Below are 12,272 nucleotides of genomic sequence, written 5' to 3' on the forward strand. Positions count from 1 at the left end.
TTTTAGATAATCATGGATATGTATTTGTTACCCCCTTGCCACCAGGGACATAGTGGGAGAGCTTGAGTACTATCAGTGTATTATTCCATGTAGCAATTAATGAATTACAGTCAGTAAGTTAACTGCCCTATAATAAAGGAGTTTGTCCTGAAAAGAGGGATTAAGAAAATAATGTTAACAGAGATCTGAATAGTTACCAACCGTCAAACAGTAATTTCTTGAGAAGGATAGTGTCCTGAGCCACTTTCATTTGGGCATCAATTTTTGAGGGGTTCTTTATTTTTTTGTTAGTCTCATAGTATCTTATTTTCTGGTAGTCTTTCCTAGTAACATACTTTTAACTAAGTCCTTGTGTTACACAGTTACAGGGAAGACTAGATTACTTCCAGTTTGTGAAGAAATTTTGAGGCATTGAGAATAAAGCTTAATCACTTGTTCAGAATCAGGAAAGGTGATGATGAAAAATCGTTTGTTTCCTTACCAGTTTATTGGTTTTATAGAAGAAATTTTAAATTCCTTTTAATTAAAAAAAAAAACACATACTAAATGAATTGATAACTGTCCAGAATTTTGTACTCATTAAGGCAATAGCAGGTTGTGGTAGTCTTTTTGCTTCATGAGTGTTTTTAAATTTATTTAGATAGACCAGTCTGTAAAGTACATTTGGTTTTGAATAATACCTCATTAATATCTCATTTTTTATTGGCCTTATATTTCCCCTTAAAAGAACTATGAAGGTACTTATTTTTATGGCATGTACTTGATATAGAATATATTCTTGTCTATATAATTACATTCTTAAGACTCATTTTGCTTCTTTTTTAGGGACCCCAATGATTCCTGTACCGATGAGCATTATGGCTCCTGCTCCAACTGTAAGTATAACTTTTAAGGAGGAATTACAAGTACTACTGCTTTTAACTGAATCTAAACAATTTGATAAACTCAGATAAATTATTTTAAATGTCTAAAAGAATAATAGGAAGAAAGAGCATATATATATATCATACTAATTTAAATATTTTTTCTCCAGTACAGTTGCTCCTAAAATAATGCTCCCTAAGTAAACTATTTTGGTTTTGTGATTTTCCTCGTATTCTCTAGACTCTTCATACACTGTTACTTCAGATTCACGCGTTGGCTCTTCCATCACTCCCTTAGGTCTTGGTCCTTGAAAGCAGGAGATGTGATCTGACATATCTGACTTCTTAAAAGAACGTGGAAATGATCTAGTAGAGATTTAAAATTTGAAATGAATGTTGAATATATATTTACTCTTTGCTCTGACATGCCTGATGTTTAGCTTCTTCAAAACTATTTTTTTTCTCTGTCCTCTAGTATGATACCGTCAAGCTTTCTTAAGTTTTACTGAAACCTTTTCTCTGCTGAAGTTTTATTATTCAGTCTTTTGTCTTGAACTTTAATTCTCCACATTCATAAAAGCTTCTGTACACTCTAGGCATCTTAGTTAAGAATGCTAGTATACTATAGAAAGAAAGAAAGTGAAGTCGCTCAGTCATGTCCGACTCTTTGCGACCCCATGGACCACAGCCTACCAGGCTCCTCTCTCCATGGGATTTTCCAGGCAATAGTACTGGAGTGGATTGCCATTTCCTTCTCCAGGGGATCTTCCTGACCTAGGGATCAAACTCCCATCTCCCAAGTTGTAGACAGACACTTTACCGTCTGAGCCACCAGGGAAGTCCTCAAGACTGGTATACTGTAACATGTGATTAAATGATAACCCTCTTAATGTTTATTTAACCAGAATTCTTCTTTGAGTTAATTAGTAGAAATATAGGGTTTAAATTGTAATTCCTCTGTGAGGGAGATTAGGTCTTATTACTTTTAGCTATTTTTGTTTTTTTAACTTGTGGGTTTTGAAGAGGGAGGGAAGTGTTTTTTATATTAAAAGGGTAGTGAAATAGGAACTTGCTGTGAGGCGGACTGGGGGCGCAGTCCAGCTTTTCTTGTATTGGACCTTCGTTGGAAGACATGCACTAGGAAACCGCCACATGATAAGTACTCTTCTCCTCCTGCATTTCAGCCTGGGAAAAGGCAGCTCCCCCAAGTCACCACTTCAGTGCCGACTGTATGTTTTGCTAGATTCAATTCCAAATATAAAGATGAGTAAGACTATTTGGGAATTTGAACTTTATGAAAGGAAAAATAAGATAGTAACACAAGTAACTGAGAAAATGTAAACCGAGAGTGTGGGGAGAGTGCTATGGGAATATGTGAAATTCTGCAGGAAAATTAGCAGGGATAATTGGAGTTTCCTTTTATACTAGTACAGAGTACAGTAGGTGAAGAAATGTGTGGGTATATTTGAAAACTTTAAATGATTTTTGATGTCTTAAACATAAAATTTCTACCCAAGTTTTTTTATTCGGTCGTCCAAGTTGTGTTTAAAAGAAAGGTAATCCAATAGTGAGTTTCCCTGGTGGCTCAGTGGTAAGGAATCCGCCTGCCAGTGTAGGAGATGTAGGTTCGATCACTGATCCAGGAAGATCTCCTGGAGAAGGAAATGGTAACCCGCTCCATTATTATTGCTGGGCGATCCCATGGACAGAGGAGCCTGGAGGGCGACAGTCCTTGGGGTTGCAAAAGAGTTGGATACAACTTAGCTACTAAACAATAACAGCAAAATCTAATAGTGACACTTTACTTGTCATGAATAAGTTGTATTAATGAAAAATGTGCTTTGAGAACTTTATATTAAATATATAGAACCTGTCCTTTATGTTTGCTACTTTAAAACAGGTGTTTTGGGACTTCCCTAGTGGTCCGGTGGTTAGGGCTCTGAGCTTCCACTGCAGGGGGCACGGGTTCCATCTGGGTGTGGGAACTAAGTTCCCGCATGGTGTTTGGTGTGGCTAAAAAAAAAAAACTAAAGTGGATGTTTTACCCTAATGTTATATTAAGCGTGACAGCAAATTTAATTGCAAGTTCAAATTTTATTGTCTTTCTTCACTTTAGGTCTTAGTACCCACCGTGTCCATGGTTGGAAAGCATTTGGGAGCAAGAAAGGATCATCCAGGCTTGAAGGCTAAAGAGAATGATGAAAACTGTGGTCCCACCACTACAGTTTTTGTTGGCAACATTTCTGAGAAAGCCTCAGACATGCTTATAAGACAGCTCCTCGCTGTAAGTTAAACTGTTTATTTTTCATTTAAAAATTTTTTTGTTGTTTCAGACTTAAGAAAAATCAGAGAAGACTGAATTATTGTCTCTTTTATATTTTGAGAAGTTTCAATCCTGCAAAAAAGTTGAATAAATAGTGAACACCTTTGCAACACATTTTGCCACATTTGTTTTCTCTCTCTCTCTCCACACACACACACCCCTCAGTTTTTTTCTGAATAGTTTGGGAGTAAGTTATGGCATTTCACTTCTGAATTCTACTTATATCTCCTATGACCAAGATACTCTCCTACATTTTTCACACTTAGGAAATTTAAGGCTGATTCAGTATTGTTAATTAAAATACAAAATAGCTCATATTTAATTTTACCAACAGTTTCTATAATAGGTGTTTTTTGTTTTTGGTCTATAATCCAGTCAGGGGTGTGTATACATTGCATTTAATTGTCATGGTTCTTTAGATAGCTTCTTTATTATAGAACAGTTCCCTGCCTCTTTTTGTTTAACTTGTTTTTGTCTTTTGTGATAAACTGATGTTTTGAAGTGTCTGGGTCTTTTGCAAAATGTCTCACCCGATTTGAATTGATTGTTTACCCATAGTTAGGTTTAGAATAAGCATTTTTTAGAAGAATGGGCCATGTGTGATGACTGTTCTCAGGTGTAGCATAGGAAGAAACACCATGTCTCTTGGTTCCATTTTTGGTGGTATTAAGTTATTTGGTTAAGGTGGTCTGATCGCTCCATTTTAGGGTATCTTTTCTCCCTTTGTCATTAATGAGTAACCTCTGGGTTAATATTTTGAGACTGTAAAAAAGGGATTTAGAAAATAAACATAAAACCTAGCTTTGTCAGATCTTAGTGTTTTGTGATGCTAGCTTTAGATTTTCATCCCAAAGAAACAAAACATGAAGGTCCTAATTCTCATTTCTGTCTTCCACAAAGGTAATAACCAGAGGGAATCCATTATCCTAAACTGGGTGTTTATCATTCCTGACCATATTTTTTACTTTAATTACATATTTATATTCATAAAAGTTTATCATGTATGAGTTTAAATTCTGCATTCCTCCAATTTGCCTTTTTCGCCCAGCATATATGCAGCTCTAGTTTGTTCACTTTTCACTGGTATATACCACTGCCTTACAGAGATAAGTGATAAATTGTCAGATAGTTTACTGATGGTCGTATGGATCGTTTTCACTTTTGATATTATGTTTTGCTGTGTTATTACTGGTAATATGTCTTTCTAAGCGAACATGGAAGTGCTCACTTCAGCAGCACATACTAAGTGAACGTGAAATAAATTGTCACGTATTCCCTTAGAAGTGGAATTTCTGTCATTGGGCATGCTTATCTTCACTTTTAAAGATAATGCCAGTTTTCCCCCAAGGTAGAACATTGGGAGGACATTTTGTTTATTTTATTTCTATTACAGATGTATTTTTAATTTTATTATTACTTATTCATTTTTGGCTGCAGTGAGTCTTGATTGTTTGGCATCGGCTTTCTCTAGTTGTGGCGAGTAGGGAACTACTCTTGGCTGTGGTGTGCGGGCTCCTCGTTGCAGTGGTTTCTCCTGCTGAGGAGCACAGGCATTCGGGATCAGTAGTTGCGACTTGCGGGCTCTAGTGCAGGCTCAGCAACTGTGGCGTGTGGACTTAGCTGCCCTATAGCACGTGCGATCTTACTTCCCTTATTAGGGATTGAACCTGTGTCCACCCACATTGGCAAGCAGATTGTTAACCACTGACCCACTGCGGAAGTCCTGGGAGGACATTTTAAAAAACATGTTTATTGAGATATAATCCACGCACCATAAAATTCACCCTTTTATAATGCACACAGTTCAGTGGCCTTTAGTATATTCAGAGAGTTTTGCAAACATCACCACTGTCTAATTCCTGAACATTTTTATCACCCCATATAGAAATATATATATATATATATATAAATAAACACACTGTGCCCATTAACATTGGTTCCCATTTTCTCCTCCCCTCAGCATCTGGCAACCACTATTAAACCTGTCTCTGTGGATTTGCTTGTTCTGTGCATTTTATGTAAATGGAATTTTAGAATATGTGGCTTTTTTATTTTGTCTTTCACTTAGCCTGATGTTTCTAAGATTCACCTATGGTGTAGCTTATTAGTGAAACTTTGTTCCTTTTTTATGGCCAACTAATTCTCCATTTAATGGATTCGCTACATTTTGTTATCCGTTTATCAATTGATGGACAACCAACTGTTTCCACTGGGTTGTTGTGAATAATGATGCTGTGAATATTCATGTACAAGTTTTTGTGTGGATATATGTGTATGTTTTCAATTTGAAACATCCCTTTTGAAAACTGTTGTTGATGTATATGTGCAGCAGAGTGTTTTTTAAGATATCTTTGAACTCCTGAATTTACCTCTTCTATTTCTCTTTTTACTTTTAAGACTTTACTTGGATGTCTGAGGAGCTTTGATTGTCCATATTTAAGAGTTAGGGATTAAAAGACCTGTGTACATAAGCTTACTTTGTAAAATGTTGGGCATCGCTGTAGGGTAATCTGACTGGCAGCCAGAGGTTTTAAATTCCGTGGAGTGTTCTTTGAGGTGGGTGGGTTTCTCTAGAAAACTTTTGAGTTTTATGCCCAGTAAGTTTATGATTGACTGCCTGTATGAGGTTGCAGGTACAAGACTGACTTCAAGCATTTCTTATACCTTTACTTTCTTCCTTCTTACTCTTGTAATCTCATTTGTATTTTCATATCTGGTGCTCCACATCCCAAGCTTGTTTTGTTCACTTTCTTCAGATTGTTGCTGTTGAGGCTGTCTTCTCTAGTAGTGGGGAAAGGGTAATTGCTTGAAGCCTCTGAGACTTTGATTATTTCATATTTGTATTGTCAGGCAGTAACTTATTTTTCTTCAGCTTCACACTTCAGCCCAATTCTCCACAGTACCTTTCACCCCCGGTTTGGATCCACTAGGTTTTGTATTGATAGAATCAGCCTAACTTTTTCTTTCTTATCAGTATCTGCTTCTGTACACACTTGGAGTCATAGCTTTCTTTGCTTTCCTGAATGAGCTATTATCCATCCATTTGCCTTTTGTCTTTGCAAAATTTTGTTGAATTCTGGTGCTATTCTCTCACACTATGTTTGACCTTATGATATTTTGTTTTTTATATGTATTTTGGCTGCACTGTGAGGTGTGTGGAATCCTACTTAGTTCCTTGACCAGGAATTGAACCCATACCCGCTATAGTGGAAACTTAGTCTTAACTTCTAGAGTAGACTACCAGGGAAGTCCCAATTCGTTGACTATCATTTTAGTAGTTTCTTTGACCGAAGATGTGAAAAATCCATGCATTTCTCAGCTTTGACAGACAAATATTTAGTTATTACTTGCCACAAAACTTTTTTTAAACCTTCTAATTTTTCTTTAATAATTAGAAATAAACTTTGTGTGTAAACAAAATGTAATAAATATCCCACCCTTCAGATAACCTGCCCCATTAACATTTTACAGTATTTCTGATCATTTTATGGAAATTTTTTTCTTTGCATAATTAAAAATCTTACTGTTGGGACTTTCAGTGGTTAAGACTGAATGGTCCAGTGGTTAGAGACTCCATGTTTCTAATGCAGGGGATGCAGGTTCCATCCTGGTCAAGGAAGTGAAGAGCCCACGTGCCTTGGGTGTGGCCAAAAAGAAAAAGCTTACTGTATATCTGCAATTTCATGTCTCATGATATATTTGCATCCCATATCAAGCATTTCCCTATGTCTTTAAAAATCCTTTATAATATATACGTGTGTTTTAAAACAGTCTTTATGGACTTATAGTATTTACTTGAATTTATTACAGTTCTAACTATTAGAATATTTGGGCATTTTGGGTTTATTTACATGTATTTGTAAGATAAATAAAACTGAAATGTCTAATTTATTAAAAATGAGTTTTTAATAAATGAGTTTTATTAAAATGAGTAAGAATTTATATTTTCCTTTAAAATGACTTGTGTATTTTATTCATATAATAAGCTTGTGGGAATTGCAGAATTTAGTTGCTGAGAAGAATTTTTTAGCTTTTATTTTTTCCTAAGCAGGAATATAATTATGTCCTTATTTGCATTATAACTTTAAGTGGTAAGGACCTATTTTGTTTTCTTTTAAAGAAATGTGGCTTGGTTTTGAGCTGGAAGAGAGTACAAGGTGCATCTGGAAAGCTTCAAGGTAGGTAATTTTTTCCTTATTTATTGAGATCCTCTCAATCTGGGAGTATAAGTTAGGTTTGCATTTGCCCTCATTGTCGCTAACCCTGGGAGAGGTCTGCTGTTAGCACTCTGTCTTCAGTCCCAGTGGAATAAGGACTAAAGGCAATTGGGAAAATGTTGGCTGAGAGGTGAGATTAGAAAGTGAAAAAGGCTAGCAGGAGGTAGGAGAGGGGAAAACTTAGACTAACTGGTTTCTTATTACTTTAAAAAGTTCTTGTTTCAGAGCAGGAGTGTATGATCTCTATGGAACAATTTAAAAAAAAAGAAACAGTTAGGACTTAGGAAAGAAGTGTAGAAGAGATGATGAGATGACCTGTTAGTCTTAAAAGCAAACTGTTCTTTTCATACTTGTTGGCAGAAACACCTGTTTGATATACATTCTTTAAACACTATTATTATGGAAAAATTCCTACATATATAAAATTGGCAGAATAGTGTGAACTCTTACGTATTTGTTGTCTAGCGTTTTAACATTTATTAGGTCATGCCATTTGAGCTTAACCTGTACCCTGTCCATTTTCTTTTTGTATTATTTTTGTACAGTCCTGAGCACCAGATCATTTTGTATATAAATATTTTTATGTCTCTAAAAGATAAGTTTTTTAAAAATTAATTTATTTTGATTGGAGGCTAATTACTTTACAGTATTGTGGTTTTTGCCATACATTGACATGAATCAGCCATGGGTGTACATGTGTTCCCCATCCTGAATCCCCCTCCCACCTAAGATAAGTTCTTTTTAAAAAACATACCTAAAATGCAATTATAAGACCAAAGGAAAAAACATTTCTTCTAATTATTCTCAGTATTCAGATATCCAACATTCAGTCAATATCCAGTCCACGATCAGATGTCCAGCTGACTCAAATGTCAGTTTCTTAAATAGTCCTTTTGACTCAGGATTCATGTAAAATCCCTGCATTGTGATTGGTTGACATATTTTTGAGACTCTTAATATTTTTAGTTCTTCTGTCTTTCTTCTTCCTCTTGAGATTTGTTGGAGAAACTGGGTCATTTGCCCAGTAGTGTTTTCTCAGTTTGGATTTGCTGATTGCAGCCCTAGTAGAATTATGTGCCTTACATCTCTGTCCACTGCGTTGTAATGCAAACTGTTTGGTATTCGTAGCTTGTCAGTTCAGTTCAGTGGCTCAGTCGTCTCCGAATCTTTGCGACCCCATGAATTGCAGCACGCCAGGCCTCCCTGTCCATCACCAACTCCCAGAGTTCACTCAGACTCACGTCCATCGAGTCAGTGATGCCATCCAGCCATCTCATCCTCTGTCGTCCCCTTCTCCTCCTGCCCCCAATCCCTCCCAGCATCAGAGTCTTTTCCAGTGAGTCAGCTCTTCTCATGAGGTGGCCAAAGTACTGGAGTTTCAGCTTTAGCATCATTCCTTCCAAAGAACACCCAGGACTCATCTCCTTTAGAATGGACTGGTTGGATCTCCTTGCAGTCCAGGGGACTGTCAAGAGTCTCCTCCAACACCACAGTTCGAAAGCATCAATTCTTCGGCGCTCAGCCTTCTTCACAGTCCAACTCTCACATCCATACATGACCACTGGAAAAACCATAGCCTTAACTAGACGGACCTTTGTTGGCAAAGTAATGTCTCTGCTTTTGAATATGCTATCTAGGTTGGTCATAACTTTTCTTCCAAGGAGTAAGCGTCTTTTAATTTCATGGCTGCAGTCACCATCTGCAGTGATTTTGGAGCCCCCAAAAATAAAGTCTGACACTGTTTCCACTGTTTCCCCATCTATTTCCCATGAAGTGATGGGACCAGATGCCGTGATCTTCGTTTTCTGAATGTTGAGCTTTAAGCCAACTTTTTCACTCTCCTCTTCCAATCTCATCAAGAGGCTTTTTAGTTCCTCTTCACTTTCTGCCATAAGGGTGGTGTCATCTGCATATCTGAGGTGATTGATATTTCTCCCGGCAATCTTGATTCCAGCTTGTGCTTCTTCCAGGCCAGCGTTTCTCATGATGTTCTCTGCATAGAAGTGAAATAAGCAGGGTGACAATATATAGCCTTGACGTACTTCTTTTCCTATTTGGAACCCGTCTGTTGTTTTTTTCTCATGTCCAGTTCTAACTGTTGCTTCCTGACCTGCATAAAGGTTTTTCAGGAGGCAGGTCAGGTGGTCTGGTATTCCCATCTCTCTCAGAATTTTCCACAGTTTCTTGTGATCCACACAGTCAAAGGCTTTTGCATAGTCAATAAAGCAGAAATAGATGTTTTTCTGGAACTCTCTTGCTTTCTCTGTGATCCAACAGATGTTGGCATTTTAATCTCTGGTTCCTCTGTCTTTTCTAAATCCAGCTTGTACATCTGGAAGTTCATGGTTCACGTATTGCTGAAGCCTGGCTTGGAGAATTTTGAGCATTACTTTACTAGCATGTGAGATGAGTGCAATTGTGTGGTAGTTTGAGCATTCTTTGGCATTGCCTTTCTTTGGGATTAGAATGAAAACTGACCTTTTCCAGTCCTGTGGCTACTGCTGAGTTTTCCAAATTTGCTGGCATGTTGAGTGCAGCACTTTCACAGCATCATCTTTTAGGATTTGAAATAGCTCAGCTGGAATTCTATCACCTCCACTAGCTTTGTTCGTAGTGATGCTTTCCAAGGCCCACTTGACTTCACATTCCAGGATGTCTGGCTCTAGGTGAGTGATCATACCATCATGATTATTTTGGTTGTGAAGATCTTTTTTTACAGTTCTTCTGTGTATTCTTGCCACCTCTTCTTAATATCTTCTGCTTCTGTTAGGTCCACACCATTTCTGTCCTTTATTGAGCCCATCTTTGCATGAAATGTTCCCTTGGTATCTCTAATTTTCTTGAAGAGATATCTAGTCTTTCCCATTCTGTTGTTTTCCTCTTTGTTTCTTTGCATTGATCACTGAAGAAGGCTTTATTTCTTCTTGCTCTTCTTTGGAACTCTGCATTCAGATGCTTATATCTTAAATTTGAGTTTGTGTTATTTTTGTTGATGCTTTTATATGTAAGAATTCTAGTTAAGAGTTTCTTCCATTAGGAATCATATTCAGTTATAAATTTTTTAAATGGTAGCAGCTATTGTCAGTGAGTAGTTGATTTCATTCACTGGGGAGTTGCCAAATGTAACAGACTGTTTGGAAGAATTGTTATTCCTTCATTGAAGAACAAATCATCATTTGTTAGTACAATACATCCATAAGGATAAACTTTCTTTTCCATGTACTATATGGCTACTTAGAGGTCTAATTTCTGTAAGAAAAATGGGATAAATGCTTTGGTTCTTTAATTTTTCAAAAGAATGATCTTACGTTCTTAGCATCCTCTAGCAGTGACTTTTTTAAGACCTATTTTGAACTTCTAGATTGACGCATATTTAATTTGTTGTTGTTACATTTAAGATAGATTAATTGTCATTATCCCTAGGGAAGCTTAAGTTGTCTCAGGTTGCCTCTGGAAATTGGATCTTCAGTGATTCTTTGACCCAAACCTAAATGCCTTTGATAGCTTCCTTGTTATCTGGGAATAAGATATTCAAAGTTCAGCTGGTAGTTTTTCTGCCCAAGACTTGGGATCAGCCATTTCTCAAGAAGCTCTGGTTCTTTTTAGTGGGAAATTGTTTTCAAGAAGATTATCTGGAAATTGATGCACTCACTGTAACCATTGTTTGGTCTTTACTTTGCCAATGAACAGTAATTCAAATTCAAGCCTAAAAGATTTTTATCTAATCTTTTTTGTCATATGTCTGTTTCTTCCACACTTGGAATCCTGAGCTTCAACACAGGGGCTGACAGACTATTCAGTAATTATTTTTTGTTACTGTTACCCTCTCACATTTCACATTCAATAATTTCAGACCAGTAGCACCAATACTGTCATCAATAATATGCTTGTTGACAGGTCTTTTTTTCTTTAGGATATATCCCATTTAAGTGTATGGTCAAATTTTCTGTTTTAAAATCACTCAATGTGTAGTTGTATCACTAAGTGTAAACATATTTGGATTCATTTGTTAAATTCTATTTTCAATATTTGCTCTTTTAAATTTAATTTTGTTTTATTATCTTTATTAAAAATCATGAAAATAATGAGACTAGCTATTAAAATGAAACAGACAGAAAAATTAGACTAGTAAATAGAATAAAAGATCAGTACTTTCGTAGTTTAACATCTCTGAACTGAAAAGTGCTGTATTTAGGTTCAAGCAGCCTTCTTGGCCTCTCTGTAGCTATTGAGGAAATTGAGGATGGAATGAATCCATGAAATAATTAAAAGAATTAATCATGAAATATGCTGTTTTGCTGAGTATTTTTTTTAGCAGTTTTAATAAGTAGCATTTTGCCTGATGAGAATTTTTCTTCCTTTCCCATGTTTTTTTCTCTTTAAAAGAGAAATCCGTGTCAAAGGCAATTGAAGGAAAAGAAGGAGTGATGAAATAATCTTTGCAGTATAATGCTTTGGTCTCTAATGATTTCAGTTTTCCATAAATATTTTTCATCTTTCATAATTGTTTTGATATCTTATTAAATTCTTTGTATCCTTTGCTAGCCTTTGGATTCTGTGAGTATAAGGAACCGGAATCTACGCTCCGTGCACTCAGGTTATTGCATGACCTGCAGATTGGAGAGAAGAAGCTACTTGTTAAAGTTGACGCAAAGACAAAGGCACAGCTAGATGAATGGAAAGCAAAGAAGAAAGCTTCTAATGGGGTATGTTTTCTATATTGTCTTCTGAAGGCCAGCTGTGCTTTTTCAGTGTAAATGCTTCTCATTATGAATGAATCTAATACAGGGCTTCACAAGATCATCAAGAGTGTGTTTTATATATAGTTATTTTAAGTCTTTTATCTACCCATAGTGGGTAGATGACTGT

At 36.4% G+C, this 12,272-nt stretch overlaps 1 protein-coding gene across 1 annotated transcript in view; it reads left to right on the forward strand.

Annotated features, from left to right (window-relative positions):
• Positions 1-12,272, forward strand: part of RBM25 (RNA binding motif protein 25) — a 49,624-nt gene that overhangs the window by 9,393 nt on the left and 27,959 nt on the right. Inside the window, exons 3-6 of the mRNA XM_052646366.1 lie at positions 826-875; positions 2,980-3,147; positions 7,307-7,364; positions 11,949-12,109. Coding sequence (XP_052502326.1) covers positions 826-875; positions 2,980-3,147; positions 7,307-7,364; positions 11,949-12,109 — 437 coding nt within the window. The remainder of the gene's footprint in view (positions 1-825; positions 876-2,979; positions 3,148-7,306; positions 7,365-11,948; positions 12,110-12,272) is intronic.

The sequence above is a fragment of the Budorcas taxicolor genome, chromosome 10, assembly GCF_023091745.1.
Source record: "Budorcas taxicolor isolate Tak-1 chromosome 10, Takin1.1, whole genome shotgun sequence".
Taxonomy (NCBI): domain Eukaryota; kingdom Metazoa; phylum Chordata; class Mammalia; order Artiodactyla; family Bovidae; genus Budorcas; species Budorcas taxicolor.